The 26,652-nt window shown below is 38.9% G+C and overlaps 1 protein-coding gene across 5 annotated transcripts in view; it reads right to left on the reverse strand.

Moving 5' to 3' along the window:
* Positions 1-4,526: 4,526 nt before the first annotated feature.
* Klf8 (KLF transcription factor 8) overlaps positions 4,527-26,652 on the reverse strand; it is a 174,830-nt gene continuing 152,704 nt past the window's right edge. For all 5 annotated transcript variants that reach the window (XM_085837946.1, XM_085837945.1, XM_085837944.1 and 2 more), the window contains 4 exons: positions 19,659-20,220; positions 18,017-18,128; positions 17,199-17,338; positions 4,527-10,104 (listed from right to left, as the gene is read on the reverse strand). In XM_085837946.1, coding sequence (XP_085694072.1) covers positions 9,923-10,104; positions 17,199-17,338; positions 18,017-18,128; positions 19,659-20,220 — 996 coding nt within the window. In that variant the 3' untranslated portion in view covers positions 4,527-9,922. The remainder of the gene's footprint in view (positions 10,105-17,198; positions 17,339-18,016; positions 18,129-19,658; positions 20,221-26,652) is intronic.

The raw sequence follows: 26,652 nt of genomic DNA on the forward strand, positions 1-26,652 counted from the left end.
ATTTGGTCAAGGAAGAAATAAAGAAAGAAATTAAAGACTTTAGAATTTAACAAAAATGAAGGCACAACATACTCAAACTTATGGGACACAATGAAAGCAGTGGTAAGAGGAATACTCATACCTCTGAGTGCCTCCACAAAGAAACTAAAAAGAGCATACACTAGCAGCTTGACAGCACACCTGAAAGTTCTAGAACAAAAAGAAGCAAATACATCCAAGAGGAATACATGGCAGGAAACCATCAAACTCAGGGCTGAAATCAACCAAGTAGAAAAAAAGAAATACACAACGAATCAACAAAACCAGGAGCTGGTTCCTTGAGAAAACCAAAAGATAGATAGACCTGTATGTAGCCAGACTAACCAGAGGGCACAGAGACAGTATTCAAATTAACAAAATCAGAAATGAAAAGGGAGACATAACATCAGAAAGTGAGGAAATTAAAAAAATGATCAGATCCTACTATAAAAGCCTATACTCAACAAAACTGAAAACTCTGGATGAAATGGACAATTTTCTAGACAGATACCAGCTACCAACCTTAAATCGAGATCAGATAAACCATCTGTATTAGTCAGGGTTCTCTAGAGTCACAGAACATATGGGTAGTCTCTATATAGTAAGGAAATTTGTTGATGACTTACAGTCTGTAGTCCAGCTCCCAACAACGGTCAACAGCAGCTGTGAATGGAAGTCCAAGGATCTACCAGTTGCTCAGTCCCACAAGGCAAGCAGACAAATAAGAGGGACCAAATCTTCCTTCTTCCAATGTCCTTATGTAGTCTCCAGAAGAAGGTGTGACCCAGATTAAAGAGGTGTGTGCCACCATGCCTGGATCTGGGACTTGCTTTGTCCCAGATGACCTTGAACTCAGAGATCTCCCTGTCCTAATCTTCTGGGATTCACAGACACTATGCCTCAAGATCTCCATGCCAAGATCCAGGTCAAAAACTTGTATCTCCCAGCCTCCAGGTGAGGATCATAGGTAAGACTTCCAATTCTGGATTGTAGTTCATTGCAGATATAGTCAAGTTGACAGCCAGGAATAGCCACTACACCATCTAAACAGTCTCATAACCCCTAAAGAAATAGAAGCAGTCATTAAAAGTCTCCCAACCAAAACAAACAAACAAACAAACAAACAAGAAAATCCAGGGCCAGATGGTTTTAGTGAAAAATCTATCAGAACTTCAAAGAAGACCTAATAGCAATACTGTTCAAACTATTCCACAAGATAGAAACAGAAGGAACACTACCCAGTTCATTCTATGAAGCCACAGTTATGATGCATAGTCTCCCTTGGAGATGGAACAGTTTCTGTCTAATCAGGAACCTGCCACCATATCCTTTCATAGAGGACTTCATAAGAGATTTTCTTCTACTTTTATCATATTTAATATTCCAAAAAGATTTTAAAAACTGGTTCAATGCATATTACTTTTAGCTTCAGAAGGTATCGTGTATATTTAAGAGGCATGTAACTATTAAAAATTATTTTGAAGACTTAAAAAGTGCCAATACTGACTTGTATGTTTTAAAATAAATTGTATTAGTTTAAAAAATAAAAATAAAAAAATATGAAGTATAGATGATTGTGAGCCACCATGTGGTTGGTGGGAATTGAACTCAGGGCCTTTGGAAGAGTAGTCAGTGCTCTTAACCTCTGAGCCAGCTCTCCAGGCCCCCCAACAGATACATTTATAATACAATTCCTGTACCTAAGGCTCAAGTAACATTGATGAAGGAAAAGGGAGAGATTGTAAGAGCCAGGCAACAGGACATTTGCTATGAGATTGTATCCTCTAGAAAAGTCAGAAGCCACATCTATAAAGTCTGAACAGGATCTGAATAAGGCATGAGCATGCTAATATGGAGGGAAGGAAAGGGGCATGAAGCCTCAACCCTAGACAAAGAACTACAGGCAACTAAGGAATGCTGATTGCAGGAGAAATAGTTTTCTTCAGGGAACAATACCAAATGATCAGCCCACAAACATAAACATGCAAGTAACATTCAATGGACTGAGCAGATTGTATTTAGGAATATGCATTATATAATAATAGTTAACAAAAATGAGGGCCCAAATTTGAAAGCAAGGAAGAATATACAGGAGAGTTTGGAGGGAGGAAAAGGAAGGGAGAAATGAGGTTATTTATAATTTCAAAAATAAAAAATAATTTTAAAATGAGAGGGGAGACATAATTGTCATTGAAATAGGATGGAGATCACTTCTTAGGAAGGGGAACAACATGTGATCAGAGTAGTGGTGGCTTCAGATGATCTGAGCAATGAATGTCTTCTTTTCAGTCAGAAGAGTACAAATAAGTGAGTTGACTCTATTCATTCAACTACAGATATAAATTTTATTCACTCTTTCCCAAAGTGTTGATGACGTATTTAGATTCTCCTAGACACCTAAATTTGCCATTTCCGTACTAGGCAGCCAGCAAAAGAGAGCACTTGAAACCTTAAAAAAAAAAAAAAAAAAAAAAAAGGTTGAAAATAGTGGAAGAAAAGGTAGAGAAACCTTTAAACTCTTACCCACTAAAAGCAGCAGAGAGGTACAGGGATGACTGCTGTAGGTACTGGTGTCAGCAGCAGCACAGAGGCAGAGATGAGTCACCTCTGATCCACCCCTGACAATGTAATGACAATCAGTCTCAATGCAGAAACTGGAAAAGGTAAAAATCTTCATTTGAGGCCTTAAAGATTTCCATTTTGGAAGCGCAGGTTCAGCAGCTCTGAATCAGTGTTCTGAAGGTGGGATAAGAACATGCTTGTATTGGTGGGAGCTGTTGGATGTTAAGAAATGGGCTCCATGACAACCAGATGACACAAAATGGAAATGCAAATGAGGAAACTGTCCATTAATCATTTGTCACATGTATTAAGCTACCAGGCACAAAATAGTGGTCATTTACTCTGGTCATTGCAGGTGCTTCTGATGAGCAGGTGGAGGTGGTCAAAGTTCACATGCCCTGTTTCCTGAATGACAGCCCAACTTCATTTTGTAAAGCTCTCTTTAATGATACTTTCAAAATATGATTTGCTTCTCACAAATTAATAGTGCCAGGGAATCTGTAAACTCTGTGAATTATGTTTAGGATCTGTAGTGAAAACCTTATTCCAACAGCCCTCGGAACAGCCACTCCTGGCCTCAATCTCCATCACTGAATCTCTAGACTTATCTTCCTCCTAATGTTTCTCTGGAATACCAATGTTTTGGATGAGACTTTTTCCAACGGGTCTGCTCAGGACTACTTATGTATTGAGATGTCTTTTAAGTTGAAAGTTGTCCCAATACCCTCCTTTACCTATTGACTTCCCCTCTAAAAAATCTAAAAAGGCAAAGAGAACAGGGCAGGAAAATCTAGGTAAAGTCTGTACCCTTCCACCATCCCCACCCCACCCCCTGCCAAAATCTAGAGAGATCCAATATAGGAAATACAAAACACAGCATGCAGTTTTCAACAAGTCCTATTCATGGTTATGTGTGAATGTATCAGCAAGAATTGGGAGGGCAGCCCGTACTTAAAAAGGGAAAATCATAGTTTAAGATAGTCTGGCTTCCTTTGTTGTCGCACACTACTTCCAGCACAACCTTTTTGTTTGGTTGGTTTTTGAGACAGAGATTCTGTGTAGTAGCCCTGAGCATCCTGAAACTCAGTCTGTAGACCACACTGGCCTCCAACTCAGAGGTCTGTCTGCCTCTACCTCCAAGTGTTGGGATTAAAGTTGTGAGTCACCAAAACTGGACAACAACTGCAGTCAGTTTCTTGCTCCATGTTGAAGAAATACAATGAGAAGATACATTAAACACAAAACCCATGGTTTCTGGTTTAAAATATTTTTATTATTAAAAAAGTACAGTAATCAGACAGAACATGATTGCTTAGTACTCAAGCACACAGCCTGGCCTGGAAGCTACAATGGGAATGCCCCACTGAGCTACATCAGAGTAACCTCTGGGTAACCATGCTTCCTGAGGCAATTCTCTTTAGGTACACCACAGACTTGTCTATGAGAGATTGCTCAACACCATACTTCAACAGGAACAAGTATAAAATGGAGTGAAAATAGGTGCTGCTCTAAAGCACTAAAATGAGGAGGCTCAAAGTGAAGAGTCATAGAGACTAATGTGTAATATACTGCTTTATAATTTCTTTAAAGAATGACAAAAATCCAATAAATCCCTTCATTGCAGGCTCCTTTCCCCACCACAAAGAGTCAGCTTCTGGTGCTGCTCTCCTGTTGTGACCTCCTGTCAAAAACAGGGATGGCCAGCACTAGGGACTTTCTTCCCCCTTTATTCAAAAATACAATGAAAACAACACTGTATACAACATAGTTATAAAAGTAAGGTCCAACACAGCTATTTGTACTGACCCTAGGAAACATCTACTGGAAGGGAAGGAGAATTTGTTAACAAAATAGCATCTCTTCCCTTGCCCCAAACCCACCACCAGAAAAAAAAGAAATGGAAAGTGATAACAGGTGTTTGGAAAACACATCTGTAATTTCCCTTCTCTCCCAGTCCATGCCCAACCCAACCATCCCACCCACTCCCCTCCTACCTTGACTGTTCAATGTACAGTACACGCAGAAAGAGAAATATTAATTGATGGAACAGAACTGATCAAAGACTGAAACCCTTTGAGAAATTGTCTTTGTGCTTCTGACAAAGTTCTATGTAATGCAGTCCAACCAGAGTAAGAAAGGGAGATGAAACACAATTTGAAAATGACAATCTACTTTGCCTCCTACTGTTTTGGGTCCTCGTATGTTTCGAGTCTGGAAACACTTGATAGTCCTATACTTAGAGGATATAGGGAAAGTGAGGGTAACAGAATAAATAATCTTGCTTCCAGTGGCCACTCTTCATTGATCTTTTATTGACTTAATTTTAGCTGTTTACTAACAATGAGGCTAATCTCCTTTTCCATAGGATACATATAGGGTACTCTAATTATCATCATAGTAATGATTATAATACTTTCTTACTCATTTAGAGATTACATATTTTTAAAACATCTATTAATAAGAAGCCTCACAACACTCCTGTGAGGTAGATATGTGGATCCCCATTTCGAGATGGGTGAATAGAGGCACAGAGAGGTGATGTGACTTGCCTAAAAACTGGGGAAAATACAGAAGAGAGGCAAATCAGGGTACCGCCCAGTTGTCAGAGATCCATTTTCAGTAGAGAAAAGGACAGTGCTAAGTGTTTCTTTAAATTAGACCCATGCAGCTGCTTTCTCTTTGATCCCTTCTATAGGAATTAACATACTACAGAGGATCAACATGCTCCCTTGGCTTATTCAAGGCTAGGTCAATCACTGATGGTTTGTTTCATATATGAGAAAGCATTTGGGGACTAGGATAGAATTGAGAATACAGATTATCTCTAATTCAAGAATCTTGTAGATCATTTTGTTTCAAAGAGTTGAAGTTCTAAAAATGTTACTATCATGTACATAAGCACCGGGTTCTAGTTGACTTTTCTCATGGGTATACAGGATAACACATAAGACACTGTTAATATGTATTTCATTAGTATTAATGTGGATTTTAAAAAATAATAAATGGAAGAAGATGAGCTATGGTTCTTCCAGATGGAATGGAAAGATATGCAGATAACTAAGGATTGAAGACAATGATATAAACTTATATAGATCATCATAAAAATTATTATATATGGAAATGTTTACAAGCATATGTATATATAAAACTTAATATATGCATATATTTCTTTGTTCTAGTGACTGAGAACTTGAAGAAATATCTGCAAAGTAGCAAACATATATAGTACCTACACCTTGGTTATAATTCTTCAGTAAAAGGGATTAGAACTTATTGACAAAATGCCTGATTATAGAATTGTCCTCCATAAAACAAAAGCAAGATGTGTCTGGAACATCTTGCAACACCAAAAATTACTCACTTACTGAAAACAAAAAAACAATAATGGGGGTATGCAAACAAGACTTCATGATCAATTCAAAAAAGCTCCTAACAGTTAAAGTTACAATTTGAGCAACAAAATAAAAGTTGCATTGGATTATAAGATAAACTATAAAATAAATATCAGTGAGTCCATGTTGACAAAAATAAATATATAAGTAAATAAATAGAGAGGAGGCAAAGCTTCCAATGCAGAAAAATTCCAAAATATTTGAACACTTGCTCTCAAAGACATAGTACCTAACTCACCATTTTTGTATATGTGGGCTGAGCACAGTAACTTCCCTCCAAAGATTGCAGTATGATAGGAAAAAGGGTATAGGGGAGAAATCTCAGACACTATCTTAGTCATGTGACTAAGGATAATATGAAGAATGATAAGTCACAGAAAGATGATGTTATGAAAATAGTAACTCACTTGTGTGGTTGTTTGGACCCAAATCCATTGGGCTCATAAAGGTAGGGTTTATTTTTGTTTTGTTTTGTTTTCATTTTTTTTCTGAGACAGGGTTTTTCTCTGTGTAGCCGGGCTGTCCTGGAACTCACTCTGTAGACCAGAGATCCACTTGCCTTTGCTTCCCAAGTGCTGGGATTAAAAGGAAAGTGTTCGCCACCATGCCTGGCTTTCATTGACCTAGGTTTTTTATGAGAAAATTTTCATGAGAAGAATATAAAATACACCCCAACTGAAAAACATACTCCAAGGTCCTTGAGAACAAAGAACTCCAAGAAGCTATCACAACGAGGAGAATAAGGAGCTGTTATTATTAATACAATGTTGTATTTTGAAGGCGGTATTAAAACAGAAAAAAAAAGAACAGCAGATAAAAGCCAAGGTAGTCTGACCAAAGCATTGATTGTAGTTAATATTAATGTATCAGTATAATTTCACTAATCATAACAAGTATACCAAACTAATGTATAATGTAGAGTCAACAGGAACTCTCTTCTACCTTCACATTCTCCTGAAAATCTCAAAAAAAAGAGTTCCAACATGTAAAGTTTATTTAAAAAGAAATTCTCTTTACAAACATTCATGGGTTTGTACATAATGAACTCCACTAATCCATCAAACCAGTTTACATTTCTTACACTTTACAATGGCAATTACCAACAATTCTGTTCAGCTGCCAGATGTCTACAGAGGGAGAAACTTCACTACAATAAACTCCTGAATATTATCCATCCGGACAAAATTTCCATATCCTAGGCAAATGTCATCCTAACGGTCTTTGGCTGTTGTAAGCCAATTACACTTAGTTAAACTTCAGATGTTAACCAAGAGAAGTGGAATGGTTTCCTTTATATCCCACTATCTAGCAAATTTATGTGCTTTTGGTGCAGTAATTCCGCACTGTACTATTTGAGTTCATTTACTCTGCGAAGTTCTCTTAATCATGACACATTTGTAAAGATTATGCTTGTAACTGGAAAGATTTTTGCCATTTGGGAACAAAAAGAGCAAAGAGAATATGGTTAGAATTGGTTCTTGGCTAAAGACAATGGACAAAGCATTTGCAAAGTCTATTATGACTCTGCAGAAACATACTTGAATAAAGGCTCAGAGATGCTAGGAACATCAGTATCTGGGATCCTCAGCTGATCACCCTTATGAGTACTATAATTTCATAGTGCTCATTAATAAACATATGTCTCAATATCCTGAAGTCTAAGGGGCACATGCCAATTCCAATCTCTGGAAAACAAATTTAGGATCCAAAGTGGAACAGAAGTACATAACCCTTTGGACTCTGTTCTATAGTATTGTACCAACTACTCAATTATAAGCTTAAGCCCATATATGGTAGGAATATACATTTTTCAATCTGTTTTACATTGTGGTCCCCATTAGTAGACTAGCCCTAGATATTGATTAGTGCTTAGTAATTAGTATACAGCCTGGAACTTGTACACCCAGAGTCGGGGCAGATCCCTTACCAAAGCAGTAACAGTAAAACCTACATGCCACATTTAAAAGTACAAGTAGGCCTTAACTTATGGAGAATTTATGCTCTGCAAAGACATTGAAACTTGAAACAAGGTAAATTAAAACAAATCTAGAATTATCAAAAAATGCGACTTGAAACACTGTGTGCCTGGTGTTAAGTGGTCATGACCATGAGCACACCCTACTTACTTTGTCACCAAATATACATGAATTTAAGTGACTTAAAAGTTTTCTGAAGTGTAACATAAAATTGGACAAATATTGCAACCAATCACATAACTTCTTTTTCTTTAATTTGGTTTACTAGTGTGATCCCTGGGAGACGGTGTATACAGGTCTGTAAGGCCTCAAGGAATTATCTGGAGAAAGAATCTGACCCGTATTTGCCTCATCTGTAAAACGTGAGGGATGGGTAGAAGTAGACAGGACCCCTTCTGGATGGTAGAATTCTAGGCTTTAGTTAGAAAGTACAGCCACAGGAGGTAGTAACCTAAATTGTTCAAGCCAGAACATTTTGAATATCTGCCAAGAAATAAAGGTTCCATATGAAGAAAACCTTTAGGCGAGAGGCTGCGTCCAATCCTACTAATACAAAGCCCCTCTCCTTTTTCCCCAGGAGAGGAAATATGCCACGAAGAGGTAGATATGAGGTCCAGGGCCAGGAACAGAAGGTTTTATGCCCCAGAGAATATTATGAACAGTCTGATTGGGCAACCAAATGTATATTATGCATCTTGTTGTTATATCTAAATAAAATAAATGGCTTGGGTATTAATAGCAGTTGTAAAACATCAAAAAAAAAATGCTTTCTATATGTCAGTGTCAGAAAGAAAACCTTTTCCATCCCGTTAGAAAGAGAAGAACAAATGCCCAAAATGGCATGAAGTAAACAAAATTCCTTTAGTGCAACCCCTCACCTCTCTATAACGTGCTCAGTGTGCAATTTCTCATCAGGTAATACGCTGAATGGTTGCCTTATGTAAACAAAAGAATAAACAGTACAGTGGAGCCCATCGAAAGTGATGTTTCAACAGGCTGCCCTCTGAATGAGGTTTGGGATAAACAGCAGTTCTAACACCTTATCCAAGTAATTGTTCACAGGGTGCTCCCAGGTCTGCTCTTGCCTGTCACTGCCCACATATTTTCCTAGAATACTTCTCCCTACTGATCTATCTTTCTGTGCTTTGAATATTTGTCCAAACTTAACCTAAAAAGAATGGAATTGTGCCATAAAACCTTTTATTCTAAAGGAGCATGAGGAGGAAAAGGAGGTCAAGGAATCCCTTCATTGCTCTTGATGAACTTCAAAAGGAGGGCTGGCACTGCCTGTAAACCAAACTGTTAAGAACAAGTAAAACTGGATCTACAAAACCTTCACGGTTAGCATGAGACTCTGTATTTCAGACTCAATTCTATGTAAATTTGATCAACCAACTCTACTGTTATGCCCCTTGTAGCTACAACTTTGAAAAAAAAACTCATTTTAGGACATTGCTAAGTGATATTAAGTACTGGTTACAGTATGTATGTGTATATATATATATATATATATATATATATATATATATATATATACACATATATGTGTGTATATATATATATACACACACACATGAATAAAATCTTTAGAAAACAAGAGAAAACCGGGGGGAGGGGAGAGCAGCGGATGTTTGTTCACAGCCTTGAGTTTGATTCCTGTTTTGTTTGTTTTTGTAGGAAAAATGTCTATAATGTAGCATGAGGGATCAGGGAGGGCAGCCATGGGCGCCGCACTGAATTCAACCCAGGAAGAGGTTGCAAAAACTGAAGTCTGGACAGTGGAGAGGTGAAAGTGGAATATGAAGAGCCGCATGGGAGACCAGCTAACTTGTTTTCCAGTCTCATTAACCTGGCTCAGTAGGCTGTTCAAACCCCAATCATGGGGGCAAGTTGTAGTCAAAGAGGCAAACGTAGTTACAACTTCAGCACACACTCAGGAGGCCATTGCAGCGTGTCTGCTGTGGCCTGTGATATTCACATGGTGTCATGACGCCGGCGGTGGAGGGACAAGTGGTCAGATCGAGAAAAACTGCGGTTGCAGTCTGTGCACCGGAATGGCTTGATGCCCGTGTGCTTACGGAAATGGCGAGTAAGCTCATCCGAGCGAGCAAATTTCCAGGAACATCCATCCCAGGTGCACTTGTAAGGCTTCTCTCCTGCAGGAAAAACATGATGATATTGAAGGTAATCAGAAAAACAGCAGAAATACATAATTTACATGTATATCAAAGCTTCAGTCAAAAAGTAAGACAGTCGCCTTGAAGAAGTACTTGTTATTCACCTTTTAAATTAATTAGTTTGACAAATGAACATCATATTGCATGTCTTCTAGTTTCACACTACGGGACTGGTTAAATACAGTTAACTAGCATATGCATTATTTTACATATTGTTTTTGTTTGTTTTGTTTTGTTTTTGTGGTGAAAAACTTAAAAAATGCCTCTACATACTGCTGCTTGAAGTTCTGAAGTTAGGCTGAGACAGTGTAGCAGGAAGAACACAGGCTCTCAAAGAGCTATTGAATTCTGCTCGAATTCTACCTTTACCATGCTAACCATATACTGAGTAATCCTTTCCCCTGGCCAGGTCTATTTTCTCAACACTAAACCAAGGTAAAAATATCTCAAAAGGTTGTTCAAAGCATTTTAAAAGGGAGACAGTAGAGGCCAGAGGCAGGAGGAACAGTGCAAGTTTAAGGTCAGGCTAGTCTACATAGTGAGTTCCAGGCTATGCAAGTATAGTAAGGCATTGTCTCAAAAAGGAGTAGGAAAAAACCCCAAACAAAAGGAAACCTAGATTGCTAGTAAACAGTACAATCTGAACAATATTCATTACATTTCCCATTTCTGGAACCAAATGCCCGGCAAGACACTTATTTTGGCTCTCAGTTTGAGGAATGAATATAGTCCATTATGGTAAAGGAGACAAGGTGATGAGAGGCTCCATTAAGTCAGGAGCTTGGCTCACATCTCTATAGATCAGGAAGCAGAAAAAGGATAGAAAGTATGCATGGGCTATAAGCCTAGTCCCGGAGATTCACCTCCTACAGTCAACCTCCAACTGCCAGAATTTCTGTAACCTCCCCCAAACAGCACAACTAGCTGGAGAGCAAGTTTTCAAACACATGAGCCCATACGCGGAATTCTACATGCAAACTGTAACAGAGATCCAGGTTGCTGCCACTTTCCACCCTATTATAACTCTGTTCTCTCATCTGATACTTCCTAATGAACAATCTGAAATAAAGTCATCTACAATAAGAACAGGCGACTCAGTGGAAAGAGCACTCAGCAAAAGCTTGCTTCTGTGTAAGGTCAGAAATGTATACATAAAAAGGAATGGGAGAGTTGTTAAGCCCAAGTATTTTAGATAGCTCCATGCTTGGAGACTTCAGGTTATAGCTGGATTGTAACATGAGATATGCATGCTAAGGAAAGGAAAAGAAGGGATTAGTATAAGAAGAACTACCACAGCACAATGTGTGTGTGTGTGTATTAGTATGTACATATAACACATACTAAAGAAACTTAGGTAGGAGGGTCAAGAATTTGAGGCTAAACTAGGTTTCTAAGTGAGCTTCTGTTGCAAAAGTTGATTAATTGGGGTTAGAGAGATGGCCTAGTTGTTCAGAGCACTGGCTGCTCTTACAGAAGACCTAGGCTCAATTCCCAGCACCCAGATGTGGCTCACTACTATCTGTAACTCCAGTTCCAGGGGATCTGATGCCTTCTTCTGGGCTCTGTTGACACCATGTGACATGGTGTATAGACATACACATGGACAAAACACCCATATACATAAAATGAAAATAAATAAATCTAATTTTTTTCTTTGGCTTTTTTCTAGACAAGGTTCCACTGTGCAGCCCTGGCTATTTTGAGATTCACTCTGTAGTCCTGTCCTGTTTAAAAGAAATGCAGGGAGAAAGATGGAGCAGAGCCTCAAGAAATGGCCGACCAATAATCAGCCCAACATGGGATCCATTCCATGGACAAGCACCAATCCCTGACACTATTAATGATACTCTGTTATGCTTGCAGACAGTAGCCTAGCACAACTATCCTCTGAGAGGCTCCACCCAGAAGCTGACTGAAACAGATGCAGAGAGCCTCAGCCAAACACTGGAGCGGGGGGACTCTTATGGAAGAGTTGGGGGAAGAATTGAAGGAAATGAAGGGAACAGGAATGCCACAGGAGACCAACAGAATCAACTAACCTGGAACCTTGGGGGCTCCCAGAAACTGAATCACCAACCAAAGAGCATACATGGGCTGAACTGAGGCCCCTAGCATGAATGTAGCAGGTGTACAGTTCAGTCTTCATGTGGGTCCCCCAACAACTGCTGCAGAGGCTATCCCTAAAGCTGTTGCCTATCTCTGGAATCCTTTGCCAACTGGGCTGCCTTATCTGGCCTCAGTGGGAGAGGGATGCACCTAGCCCTGCAGAGACTTGATGTGTCAGGGTGGGGAGCGATACCTAGGGGGGCCCACCCTCTCAGAGGAGAGGGGAGGGGTGGGGGAGGGACTCTATGAGGGGAAACTGGGGGACAGCAATCGGGATGTAGAATGAATAAATAAATAAATAAATAAATGGAGAAAAAAAGAGGCTATCAGTCTTTGTTCTTCTATCCCTCCTTTCCCATTATAAAACTTCCAAGGCATTTACAGGTTCGCAGTTTTAATGTCTGGTGCCAATCAGATTTTCTTAGTTTCTTTTAACTTACTGCTAACACCTACTAACCCTCTCAAGTGTTCACTAATTAATTGTATACCTGTTAGATAATTGGACAACAGAATGGGGTCCAGCCTGACTTCACAGGTTTGGAGTAGTACCAGGAAACTATTTGGTTGATTAAAAATGTTAGTTACTGATCATTTCAATATTCAGAAATTTTTACATTAGCCTGTAAGAAGACTGACACACACCTGGATATTTTAAGAGTAAAGATAACCTAAGTGTAGTAGTACACACCTTTAATCCCAGACCCATAAGGAAGAAACAGAGTGATCTCTGAGTTCAAAGCCAGCTTGGTCTACATAATGAGTTCTAGACTAGGTAGGACTACCTTTGTCTATCTCTCTCACCAAACAAAAGGGAAAAGCCTAAACAGTTACACATGAGTATTGACATTTAAAAAGGAGATTATAGGGAATATAATTTTTTTTTACTTTTATTCAATAAAGTAGTAGCCCACCTCCACAGTTCACAACAGTTTCGCTATGTATAGAATTTATTATAATTGTTCAAGGATTTCTCCTAGGAATTCCTATTTTCACTACACCCAAATGAATAATTGGCTTGTTAAACTGCTGCCATCATGTGGCATTCTGAGCTCACTGCACCCTGAAGAAGTCTATTTCTTTTTCTTTCTTTCTTTCTTTTTTTTTTTTCCCCCCAGGTTTAAGAGTTCTCTGGTGGATTTTTTTTTTTAGATATTTTCTTTATATACATTTCAAATGCTATCCCGAAAGTTCCCTATACTCTCCCTCCATCCTGCTCCCCTACCCACCCACTCCCACCTCTTGGCCCTGGCATTCCCCTGTACGGGGGCATATATAGTTTGCAGTGCCAAGGGGCCTCTCTTCCCAGTGATGGCTGACTAGGCCATCTTCTGCTACATATACAGCTAGAGACACCAGCTCTGGGGGCACTGGTTAGTTCATATTGTTGTTCCACCTATAGGGTTGCAGACCCCTTCAGCTCCTTGGGTGCTTTCTCTAGCTTCTCAATTGGGGACCCTGGGTTCCATCTTACTGTGATTAAAAAAAGCTTGTGTTCAAACTGAGGTCAGTGTTATCTAGATATACACCAAAACCAGATGAGGACACATCAGGAAAAAAAAAGCAAACAAACAAGCTACAGGCCAACAGCTTTGATGAACACAGACACAAAAATCCCCAATAAAGTATTTTCAAACTGAATTAAACAGCATATAAAAATAATAAGCCATGGTTAACTTGATTTCATTCTTGGTGTGTCAGGATGGGTTAATGTACACAAATGAATAATGTAACACAGTACATAAATAGGATCAAAGATACATATCCCAGGATCATCTTGATAAATGTGGAACAGGACTCAGAGATAAGCCTTGAAGAAATTAGGAACAGGAGGATCACATCTCAACCTGACAAAGGATACAGTAAGCATATAATCAGCATAATACTGAATGAGGAGAGACTAAAAGAGCTTCTTGTAAAAAAAATAAATAAAACAAAATGTATACAAGCCATACTCTTTTTAAATATAATACTGAAATTTTATGCATGGCAATAAGGTAAGACAAATAAGAAAGAAGAAACAAAGAAAGATAGGCTGAGAAGGTTCAGTTGGTAAAGATGCTTGCTACCAAACCAAGCCCGACACTTGAAAATCCATATGGTGGAAAGAGAGAACCAACTCCTGCAATTTGTCCTCTGACCTCCATACAAATACCTGTGGCACAAGCACCTACCCAACACACAATATAAATCGATAAGTGTCATTTTTAAAGTAATGAACCCCAATCACAAATGTCGAAGATTATCCTGAAATAAATCTAGCCAAGGAGACAGAAGACCAAAAGATGGAAGACTAAAAATGAAAATTATAAAACACTGAAAAACAAAAACAAAACAAAACAAAAAAACCAAAACCCATAACTATTCCAACATGGACAGACCTCCCAGTTTCTTGGACAGGTCAAGGAAGTATTATAAAATGATCACATTTCTGAAATCAATCTACTTATTAATGTAACACCTATCACATTCTTCAAAAAAAAAAATAGAAAGAAAATCTTGAAATTTATATTAAAGCATAAGACCGAAATAGTCAAAACAATCCTAAGGGGCTGGAGAGATGGCTCAGCAGTTAAGAGCACTGGCTGCTCTTCCAGAGGTCCTGAGCTCAATTCCCCGCAACCATATGGTGGCTCACAACCATCTGTAATGGGATCTGATGCCCTCTTCTGGTGTGTATCTGAAGACAGCTACAGTGTACTCATATAAATAAAATAAATAAGTCTTTAAAAAAATCAATTCTGAGGAAATGTATTATGTTGAAGGTTGTTGTGAATTGCCCTGGTGCTATTGGTATATTGATGTTAATTCTGCTTTCTCAAGAGGGTCTGCCCAGATGAGGAGTGGATCATGTACTCAGGTGATTTCATGTGAACCTTGTGCTCATTTTGACTGGTCAAATAAAGGCTAGAGCCTGTGACTGGGAAGTGGAAGAAAAAGGTAGATCTGGGGGTTTCAGAGAGTAATGGAAGAGAAGAAGAAGGAGAGAAATGAGGAAATGGAGGAAAGAGAGAGGAATAAGAGGTGGAAGGAAGATGGAACAGAACCACGTGGCCTGGAGAAGCCACAAGTAGCAAGGGATCTCATAGCTGGGGAATAGAGTAGTATAGTAGTAAATCTGCCCAATCTAGGCCTACAGTTTATAAATATTGTAACTGAGTTGTGCATTCTTTATACAGGCTTATTGGGGTTGGAGATTTACTACAATAGAAGGTACTATAATATTTCATTTCAAAACATACTACAGAGCATTAGTAACAAAAAAACAAACATAGTACTGGTATAAAATCAGACACACATACCAACAGAATAGAATAAAGAATCTAGAAATAAACCACACATCTATAGCCAGCTAATCCTTGACTAAAGCAAAACAAAGAAACAACCCATACTGTTATGTTTTGGTACAAAGGTTATGTCCCTAGCTGGTAATGCGAGGAAGGACTGCATTATGAGGGTCATGATCAATGCTTAATACATTCGTGCTCTTAAAACTCTGTATCTCTTGTACACCACCGTGAGGTGAGCCACTTTCTTCTACCATAATGCTCTGCTTCACCAAAAGCAATGGAGGCAGGCAGGTGGCCAGAGACTACAACTTCTGAAATCAGGAACCATAATAAATCTTTTCCCCTTAAAGTTGTCTTACTTCAATATTTACTTTCAATGTCGAGAAGTAGCTAATATAAATATACTTGAGAAAGTTCATCCTGAAATTGTGCTGGGGAAATCTGGTTATATCCACATGCAAAACATTAAAAATATATATCCTTAGCATTCACTAAACAACACTCAACTCAAAGTGGGACCAAAATTAGTGTCAGACCCATCATTCTGAAACTATCTGAGCAAAGTATGTGAAATACTTCAAGATGTAGGCATGAGCAAGAATCTCCTCAAAATGACTCTAATAGATCAGGAAATAAAATCAAGACTTGACCCATGGTATGATAACAAATTAAAATGCATCTGTAGAATAAAGGACACAGTCAACAAAAGATATTAACAGCCTACAGAATGAAAGAAAAACCTTTGCTAGTCATTCATAGGGAGTGGGTAGGTAGGGGAGCAGGGCGGGGGGAGGGTGTAGGGACCTTTTGGGATAGCATTTGAAATGTAAATAAAGAAAATATCTAATAAAAAAAAGGAAGGTAGATGAGATAGATGATCAACAGCCAAAATAGACAAAGAAATCAGAAAAGTTAACAGGAAATGAGTAATTCACTCTCTAAAGGGGAAGATAATGTGAACATACACTATTGAAAAGAAGAAATACAAATACTCCAGTAAATACGTGAAAAAAATGCTTAGTTTTTACCCATCACAGATGCACAAAAGAAACCTATATTGAGATTCAACCCCAGCCTGGTCAGAAGGGCGATAATCAACAAACAAACAAATGAATAAACAAACAAATGAATAAATAAACAACCAATTGATCAATCACAATTACTGAAAAGAATATGGAGAAAAATGATTTTTTAAGATACTGTGGGTGGAAAAGTGAACTAATCCATAACAAACAGGATTGGAATTACTTAAACAACAAAAAAAAAAATTGGAGGTGGAGACAAAAGCATCAAAAATTCAAGGTCAGCCTCAGCTACATAGCAAGTTTGAGGGCAGACAAAGCAAAAAACCTATGGGACTAGTGATGTAGCTCAGTTGGTAGAGTACTTGCATAGGATAGCATGCAAGATGCCTTGGGTTTAATACCTAGCAATGAAAAACTAGACACAGTAGCATACTTGCTTGGAAGGTACCAGACTTTTTGTTTTGCTAGACAGTTTTTTTTGTTTGTTTTTATGAAAGTGGTTTTCAGGTAAGAACAACACAAAAGGGCAAACCCCATAAGTGGTCTTCTCTTCCTTGTAGCTTTTTGCTCCCTCCCTAGGCTCATCACTATGTATCTATGTATGCAAGTATGTATTGGAGCTGGAATAGTGGCAGGGGCAGGGGGCAGGGCTGACCTGTATGGATTCTGCGGTGAGCTTTCAGGTGAGAGCTTTTGGTGTACACTTTGCTGCATCCTGCAAAGTCACACTGATGAATCCGTCTTCTCTTTAAATCAAGAGACTCTTCTCCCTGCATGTGGACCATTGTTGCTGGTCTAAGCAAAGAAAGAGAGACAGGCCCAATTACAGTGGTGCTATTTCATACCATCTTATCATTTAGGCAAATTTTAATGCTAGCTCCCCTGGAGAAGAAATGGTTGGAACCCTGGAAGCCATTCCTTGAACCAGGCTATTTCGCTGAGGGAATGCAGCCTCCTGAGAAAGCACCGGAGGTGGTAATATTTCCTTGTCAAACAGTGTGAACATTTCACTTCAACAAGTGCCATTCTTGTGCTTAACAAAACACATTTTTCATACAACATGTTTTGCTCAATGCAAGCTAATTGCTCCCAAACCATTTTATGATTAGAAGACCAGGCTACTTTAAACTTAAGAGAAAAACACTACAAAACTACAATTTATAAGAAATTAGAACCTTTTTTTCATGGCTAGAATTCATGATATATACAATTTGAATGTAGCTCTATGAACATGTACAAACATTCACATGTACACACACTTGTATAGTTCTTGGGAAAAAGCAGCTTGTTTTTTTTTTTTTAATTTTCCTTAAACTTTTACTATTGTGTCCTGTTAATTCTACCTTCATACATGGATACCTGTACACACATATACTTGCCATGCATGTGTGCACACACATGGATGTATACACACACACACACACACATACACACACACACACACACACACACACACACACTTTAAGTACTCACTCATGATGAAATCCCTGGAGACTCTGTAAGGCTGAAGAGCCACTTTCAATTGCACTCTCATCACTATCACTTGGAAACTCCAGTGGACACATGGAGGCGGGGTCAACTTTGACTGAAAATAAAGAAAGGGGTGCTACTGTAGACCAGAATGTACAGATCTCTATGATTATTATCAGGATTCCAAGTTTGCCCCATATTGAGAAGTGGAAGTAAAATAGAAAAATCATTCAAAAAGAAAGAAGAGAAAGGCAGTGGCTTCTCAACCTTGTTTAGCATAGGAAGCGACAGAGGTGTCTTTGAAAGGTGGGCAGCTGTCCTTCTAGTGGATTTCCCTAGGACACAATCTAAGTGTGATCCATCCATCTCTAGGCCTCAGACTCCTGGGAAAGAGTCTACTAGAAAAGACAGCTTCAATATATCCTGGAGGCACTGAAGTCTATGACTAGTTCCGTGTCTTGAGAGAAGTCCTAGGATTATCCCAACATTTACAGCCCTAAAAACCTGATTGTAATAACACCCTTTGGTGACGATAACTATTTCCAATCATATCGGAAGCAAGAGACTTTCTTTGATCATTTCTGATTATAAACTAAAATAAACATAATTGTATAAAGGGAACTGTGCTGTTGAGGACAATGTTTTTGTTTGTTTGTTTACATCAAAAGAAAGCTGGGGGCAGAGTGCAGTAATACACTCTGCATTTGTATATTGTTTAGTATATTGTTTAGTATGTGTGAGATGCTCAATTCAATCAGCAGTACTACAAAATGTAAATATATAGATCCCTGTGGTGGGTGTCTCTGGAGAGTGCACAGGCACATCCTAACACAGGATTCTGGAGAACATCTAACTCGGTTAGGAAAAGTCCTTCACATTCTTGAAATCAAATAAAATCTTAAAAGCAATCAAACCTTAAAAGGAAGCTTATATTGGTGTCAACTAATGGGCTGCACAGGAAATGTGACTATACTGCAGAGACTCTTACACAGAGACCACGGAAAGTGTCTGAGTAACCAGAGCTAAGCATACCTAAGTATGGTAATGATAGGAAGGTTGAGTTTTCTACCAATAGCACAGGAAAAAAAACCCAGCACAATAATCTAGGAAGTCCCAGGGGCAGACAATGTCATAGTGAGTGTCAACATTTTTGTTGTTTAGTTGTAATTTAACTCAGTGTTCAGATTTTGCATTTTGCTTTAAATTGGCAGTATTTTGAATATAATGCTTTAAATGATTTTCCATTAGATAATAGTATATGAAGATGCTAGGAAAATACAGACTATTTCGCTCAAGAATATGCATTCCTGTTTGAGAAACATGGTCTAAAGGAGATCAATTATATGTTCTTTCGTTACAGGGTCTCCTTATGTAACTTAAAGCTAGCCTGGGATTCACAATCACTCTGCCCAGCCGTGCAATCTGAGACTACAGATACGTGCCAAGACACATAGTTCATTATACATTCTTAAGCATTATATAGAAATTATTTTTAAAACACTTTTTAAAAATTATTAGGACAGTTTCCCTTTAGAATAGTGTCCCTCAAAATTGTAAACCGTGAAAAGAGACAAGATAGGCTGACTGAGTTAGGGAAGATCTCTGAAGGTTCGTGTCTTGAGGAAGCAGTAAACTGCTTGCTTACCTGATCCAGCACTTTTGCCGTCTCCTCCAATGAGTGGGACAGTAATGGCTGCAGGGCTCCCATCTGCAGGCAGACTGGTATAGACCATAGGCAAAGACTGGACCACCAGCGGGATTGTCTTTAGTCCACTCATCTTATTTGGCAAACTGACTGAGGGGATGGTGTGGATCACATGTAAAATCGGCTGGCCACCGGTCCCCTGAGACGAGGCCAGGATAGAGCCCGGAGTGAGAACAGTAGGAATGGCTGCTGAAGTGACTGTGTCAGCTGAAGTAGGCACCATAATGGCTTGAGGTGCAGTCGGTGGCTTGGGAGGGCGGATTGGAGCTTGCAGCATGCTAGCAGGCTGGAGCGGAGCCTTCGGTTTGTGAAATGAGAGATCAACAGGTTCCACCTGGGGCATGTTGAAATCACTCTCCAGGAGCTCTTCTGGGGGCTCGATCTTGATATCATTAAACAGAGCTGGGTTCTCCATTGGGCTGGCAGCCAGGAATGGTGGAGAAGTCATATTCCTTCTGTCTGCTCTCACAGAAGGATCTCTGGTCGGAACAGGGCCAGTGACCTAAAACACAATTACAAAGGGAGACAGCCACTGTTGGTATTCTAAAGAGACATGGGAACAAAGAAAGAAAGAAAGCTCCACTCTTACAGGAAAGATACATGATGCTGAAAGAAATGAAACAGTAATGCACTAAAGAATGAAAAAGAGAATGTTATTAAGCACCATTGTTAAGAACTGGTATTACAGCATCACACAATTGGTAAAAATCCTTTTCATAGTTTTTCACAATCAAAGATCTAAAATGAAATTCAATTTTAACTTGAAAAGTCCAATAAAAGGATATTCATTTAGAAAATAGCTCTTCAAACAAAAAAAAAAGGAAGGAGGGAAGGAAGGAAGGAAGGAAGGAAGGAAGGAGGGAGGGAGGGAGGGAGGGAGGGAGGGAGGGAGGGAGGGAGGGAGGGAAGGAAGGAAGGAAGGAAGGAACATTTTACACAATCTTTCTGCAATTGCATTGTGCTAAGTCCACTGACAGCATTTATGAATAAGACACAGCTAAGAAGTACATACGAACTGTAATGCTGAGATAGTATGAGTAGCTTATAAATCATGCCAAAATAAGTGATTTGACATACGAACAAGAAGCTTCAGAGAAACAAAAGAGGAAGTGGATGTGGCACAGTGGTACATCACTTGCCTAGCCAAATCAGTCACAGGTTCCATTTCCAACAGGAGAAGGGTTTGCTGGGGCGGGGGAGGGGGTAGGTACTGTGTTCTATCTAGAGGAAGGCTTTAAGGAGAAGGTGACATTTTAGATGAGTCAGAGTTAATAGGCTTTCTCAAGGAGAGAAAAGAGGTAAGAGTAACACTTCTACTTGCAATGGTATAGTAGTGGGTATGATGCACAGGGAATGTGATACAGGGGAATGGTTGACTTTACATGCAAAATTCTAAATTATGGAATATTTTTTTAAAAATACATGCATGGCTGTAATTCCATCAATTGGAAGGCTGAGGAGGGAAAGGCTAAAGAGAGATCAAAGATCCTGAGTTTGAGCCAGCCTGGGATATACAGTAAGACTTGGTCTCAACACACACACACACACACACACACACACACACTCCCCCACACATGCACAAAGATAGAGAGAGAGGCACAGAGAAAGAGGCAGAGATTTGCATCCCCATATTCAGTGCAGTTCTATTCATAATAGCCAAGATATGGATGAAATCTCTCTAGCAATTGATAAAATGATGGATAGTATTCATTCCCAAAAGGAATACAATCTTGTCATTACTTCAACATAGATGAAATTGGAGATCTTTATTTTAAATAAAATAATGGAGGCACAGAAAGATAAGCATACCATGATCAGACTCATGTGTGGAATCTTATAAAAGCTCAATCCGTACATATCGGGAGCAGAAAGACTACCTGAGCTTGGGGACAATGGAAGGAAGAAGGAAGGGCAAAGAATGTCCAAAAGGAACCAATCTTGTTTGATAAAGCACAGAACCCTAGAATGCTATCTCATAGCTACTGTGTGGCTACATACAACACTGGGCTAGAGAGACAGTTCAGCCATTAAGAATGCGTACTGCTCTTACAGAAGACTTGCTTTCAGTTCTCAGCACCTACATGGCAGCTCACAGGCACCTATGATTTCAATTTAAGGGACACTCAACATTGTTTTATGCCTCCAGCACACTGCATGCACATGTATTCATATACATACATACATACATACATATAAATAAATATAAATTTAAAAACAAAGGAAAAATTTTGGAAAATGTCATGATAAAATGATGTTTAAGGAATTTAAGCACATTAGTCAATGTATACAGATATCCAAATATTACATGGCACCATATTAATATGTATGAACTTTGTTTTAAATTCACCAGTTAAAAGACATTTAAAAATACTAATCAATGGTTATTGAATATATAATATCAACATATAAAGTCCCAACCTAATTAAAATATTTGTAAAAATTGTATCCAATCAGATGTCAAGGATGCTGTGTACTGTGTATACAATAGCCAAGAAACATAAATCATGAAAATGGCCCTTGAGATTGTTGTGCCACTTCAGCTGATAACAGAGCAAGCCTTCAGTCTCTGACAACACGATATTTGAGTTATGGAAATTTTAAAGAGCAAGAGATGTTCAAAATGCCTACTTTACATAAAACTGAGCTAGTCTTCAGTTATATATTTGTAAAGAAAGCAAAAAAGGGTTCAAAAAAAGTCTGGGTTATGGAAGAGTAGAGGGACATGGACAGAGATGAGTGACAAGACAGCAGTGAATGAGGAGTAAGGACACTACAAAAAGACAAACAGAACCGTGTTGGTAAGACATTTGGAGAAGTGTCACTACTGTATGGTGGTATTAAAGAGTTTTTGCTAAACATGAGGTATGATGAAACTACTATAGCAGTAACTATTATGTTTAATTAATAAAAAATAAAGGCCTGAATTCTGCAAAATATCAGGAATATGGAGAGATAGTGACCTCTTGCTGTGACTTCATTTACAGACCACCCCAGGCAAGAGCATTCTGAGGACAGAAAATGAATTTATACTCAACCTCCAAACTTAACCAGACGACCATCTGCTTTTCTCTCTTGCTTGCTGAGACAATGTTTTCCTGACTTGCAAGCCCCTGTGTCAACTAGGGCCTTGTGTTCATTTTTTTTTTCCATTGTGCTCCTCCAGATGCTTTCTTCCACCATTTTACAACTATCTAATGCCATGGATAACCTGTGTGGATTAACGCCCTCTTGTGAAAGGGGGATCAGCAAAATCCTTAGCAGGAGCAGGTATGCAGTCAGCTGAAGATGAAAGCAATGAAGCCATCAAGAACTGCTTTACAGGAAGCAGAGTGGGGGTGTACGGGGCGGGGGGGGGGGACTGGAGGAGGCAGGGAGGCTAAGGAGATGGCTCTGTGGTTGAGAGCAGAGGTGCTCATGCAGAGGACTTAGCTTCAGTTCCCAGCACCCACATCAGGTGACTCACAACTCCCTGTAACTCCAGTTCAGGGGATCCAATGTCCTCTTCTGGCCCCTGTGAGCACACACACACACACAATTTTTAAAAAATTAACTGTGTTACTAAACATGGCTTTACTGCCCTCTGGACCTCCCTAATCAATTTAAGCTACCATTTTTCCTATATTCCTACTTGCCTCTGACTGACTAGCTTCATTTACTGGTAGAAGAAGTAGAATCAAAAGAATCTGTTAGCAAGTAGGTCATCCATTTCCATAGGGTGTTTTTTTGTTTGTTGGTTTGTTTGTTTGATTTTTTTTTTCCTACCAGGGCTTTCAATGATACGGCAGTCATAATAGAAGCATGTGTTGTTGTAAGATGTAATATTTTCTCTCTTTTATTCTTTTTAAAATGATTTACTTTCATCTTTAATTATGTATACATCTATAGGTATGTGCATTTAATTCTAGGTGTCAATGGAGGCCAGGTGCTGGGAACTGAAGCTAAGTCCTTTGTATGAGCACCAAGTGCTCTTAACCACAGAGCCATCTCCTTAGCCCTAGTAAAGCAGTTCCTGATGGCTTCATCACTGGAATTTTCAACTCCACCTGCTCCTGCTAACAGGACTTTACTGACCCCCTTTCACAAAAGGGCATTAATCCACACATAATAATACACACATGAGTTATGGATTACATTAGATGCTTATGAAAGGATGAAAGAATGAATATGGAGAAGCACAATGAGGTTGAATTCCCTGGACCTGGAGTTGCACATGGCTGCGAGCTGCTTGATAGAGGAGGAACCGAACTCAGCGTCCTCTGCAAAAACAGTATATACAATGAACCATTGAGCCATCTCCTCAGCCCTACACATGATAGTTTCTTTAATAAGATCATTGGTACTGATGTATAAATAGACACAACAAGGAAGTACCTAGTTAAAAATTGTAATGGGTTTTCTAGAGCCTATGCTTTAGGCCTAGAATTCTGAGTCTTAAATATAAAACAGAGACTATTTGTAAATTCCCTTTCGCCAAGGCCATTGCTAGGACAAAGAGTGTCACCTACGATAACACTATCAGCAGGAGAGCTTGTGCTGATCTACAGTAACTCTCTTTGCTGAAAACACTATTCAAGAATATCCATAATGGAAACTGAACAAAGAAGCAATAGAAACAAATACATACTCATTGCTCTGATGAGAGAGAATGTTACAGGCCCTGTTCAAACAATCCATCTTGGATTCCACATTCCACATTGGCACCACATTCCAAGCCTGCTTTGTGATTTGTCAATATCCCACCCAAATTGTCCACAATGGTGCTTAAATCACCGCTCTCTCTTGCTCCATGGCTTTGAAAGAAATGTTAGGTGGTTATTTAGACCTTAGTGTTTTAGTAGCTTCCTCAAAGAATATCATCACGTTTTCCTTCTGGACATATTGATTTCATGTGTGCTTGTTATGTGGAAATGAATCCAGCCTATAGCAAGTATTTCCTGGGTGTTAATGCTTCTCCAAGCAAGCTTCTTAGGAGAATGTACTAGAGAGTAGCTGTCAGGGTTCTTCTTACTTTCATTCCAACTGTTGTGTAGTTAGGACTTCTGTGGGACTCCTAAAGTGAGGGTAGGAGCTGTCTCTGACTACATCGCTTGCCTTTGGATCTCTTTCCTTAACTGAGCTGCCTTGCCTATGCACAAGAGGAGAAGATTCACCTAATCTTACTGCAACTTGATAGGCCAAGGCTGGTTGATGTACATGGGAGGCCTGCCCTTTTCTAAGGAGAAAAGGTGAGGGAGAAGGGCAAGGGAAAGGGAGGGACTGGGAGGAAAGGACAGAGGGCAAGAAGATACAATTGGGATGTAAGGTACATTTAAAAAAATGAGAAAAAAAGATAATCAACCCATATTTATTCACTAGTATAAGCAATGCTTTTGTTTGCATGCACTGATGATTATCTTTTAAATATGATCAAAATAATTTAAGAGTCCTGATATGCAGTACTGTTTATCCTATATTCTGTATAAAACAGTCACTATAGTTTAAAAAAAAAAACAACAACAACAACAAAAAACAAAACCCATGCACTACCTGAGTTATTTTCTTGTTCTACATAGAATGTCCTAGTTGGGTTTACAGCCCTAGAATTTTGGTGACTCACTAGGATGACTAAGGATGGGCGCCACATTCTATTCTTCACTGAATACAATGACTACAGATTTGAAAGCCCACAGGAAAATTAATGTAAAGCTCTATGAGATTTTTCTGTGTTAACATACGCTTTTCCTTCTTCAATTCTGTGGTCCAGTTTCAGGTTTTGAGTGTCGTCTAGTCAATAATTAACCACTCCCCAAAGAGAATGGCTGCTGCCTTTCCCCAATTGTCTTATTAACGCTTGAAGCTACAGCTTGCCAGTATTTCTGGCTATGTGTGGACAGTCCAGAAACTTGGGAATGGTGTAAAAGATATTTTATTTCCTATCATCCTCCTTAAATGCCCAGGATTCTAATCCGTTTTTAAAAACAAAAAAACAAACAAACAAAAACCAGTATTTGAGTCTGCATTTTTCTTAAGTTCGTTACTGACAAATTACCAGAGATCATGGAAAAAGGCAATTCTACAAAGAAATCCAGAAAGAAAAAGTGGTCACTTTCATAAATATTAGCTCTTGAACATCTGATGAAGACAGCCTTGGCTTCAGGAGAGTAAGGGAAATCAAGTGAGGGAACCAAACTGTTACCAACTGTTAGTTGAAATAGCTCTGATGTGGGCTTTAAAGCAGGAAGGCAAGACAAGAAAGAAAATGAAAGAACAAAATACTGCAGGCAGCACAGTAAGTAAAAAGGAGAGGAAGGAGTGTTGTCATGGTAACAAGATAAAACCCAGGCTCCTCCCCAAGAGAAAGATAAAAGCTGTTTTTGTCCACAGGTCCCTTCTAGCTTTGCTCTGGGTTTAGACTAACCATTTTCATGCCTGGGTGCACTTGTGTGTGCGTACACATATATTATGCACATTCAATTATTTTGGTCGAAAAACCAGTTTTACCCTCTGAAATTCCAATCCTTCTCCAATAATGCCATGATGTGTTTCAGTATTAAGAGAAAAATGGATGGAGATGAATATTATTAAAAGGCTAAATTTAATCTAAACCTAGAGGAATTTTGAATCTTACATCCCCATCATCTCAATGGTATTAGGAAATAAAGCGCTATTAGACAATTCCTCTTTACACACACTAATGAATGTGACAATTTTAAGAGACTAGAATACTAACAAAAGCACACAGGGGGAAAAAAACAAGATCAGAAATGCATACACCTGTAATCCCAGAATTCAAGGGGCTAAAGCTGGAAGATATTCAGTTCCAGACTAACCTAGACCTATAAGAGCCTTTCCCAGAACACAAAAACAGACAAAACCACAGAATATAAAAATATGCATATGTATATATGCATAGATGAAGTCTAGGTATTTGCTTTGTATGCAGCATGGAAATATT

This window comes from Mus caroli, unplaced genomic scaffold (assembly GCF_978045245.1).
Source record: "Mus caroli unplaced genomic scaffold, Mus_caroli_1 scaffold_5, whole genome shotgun sequence".
Taxonomy (NCBI): domain Eukaryota; kingdom Metazoa; phylum Chordata; class Mammalia; order Rodentia; family Muridae; genus Mus; species Mus caroli.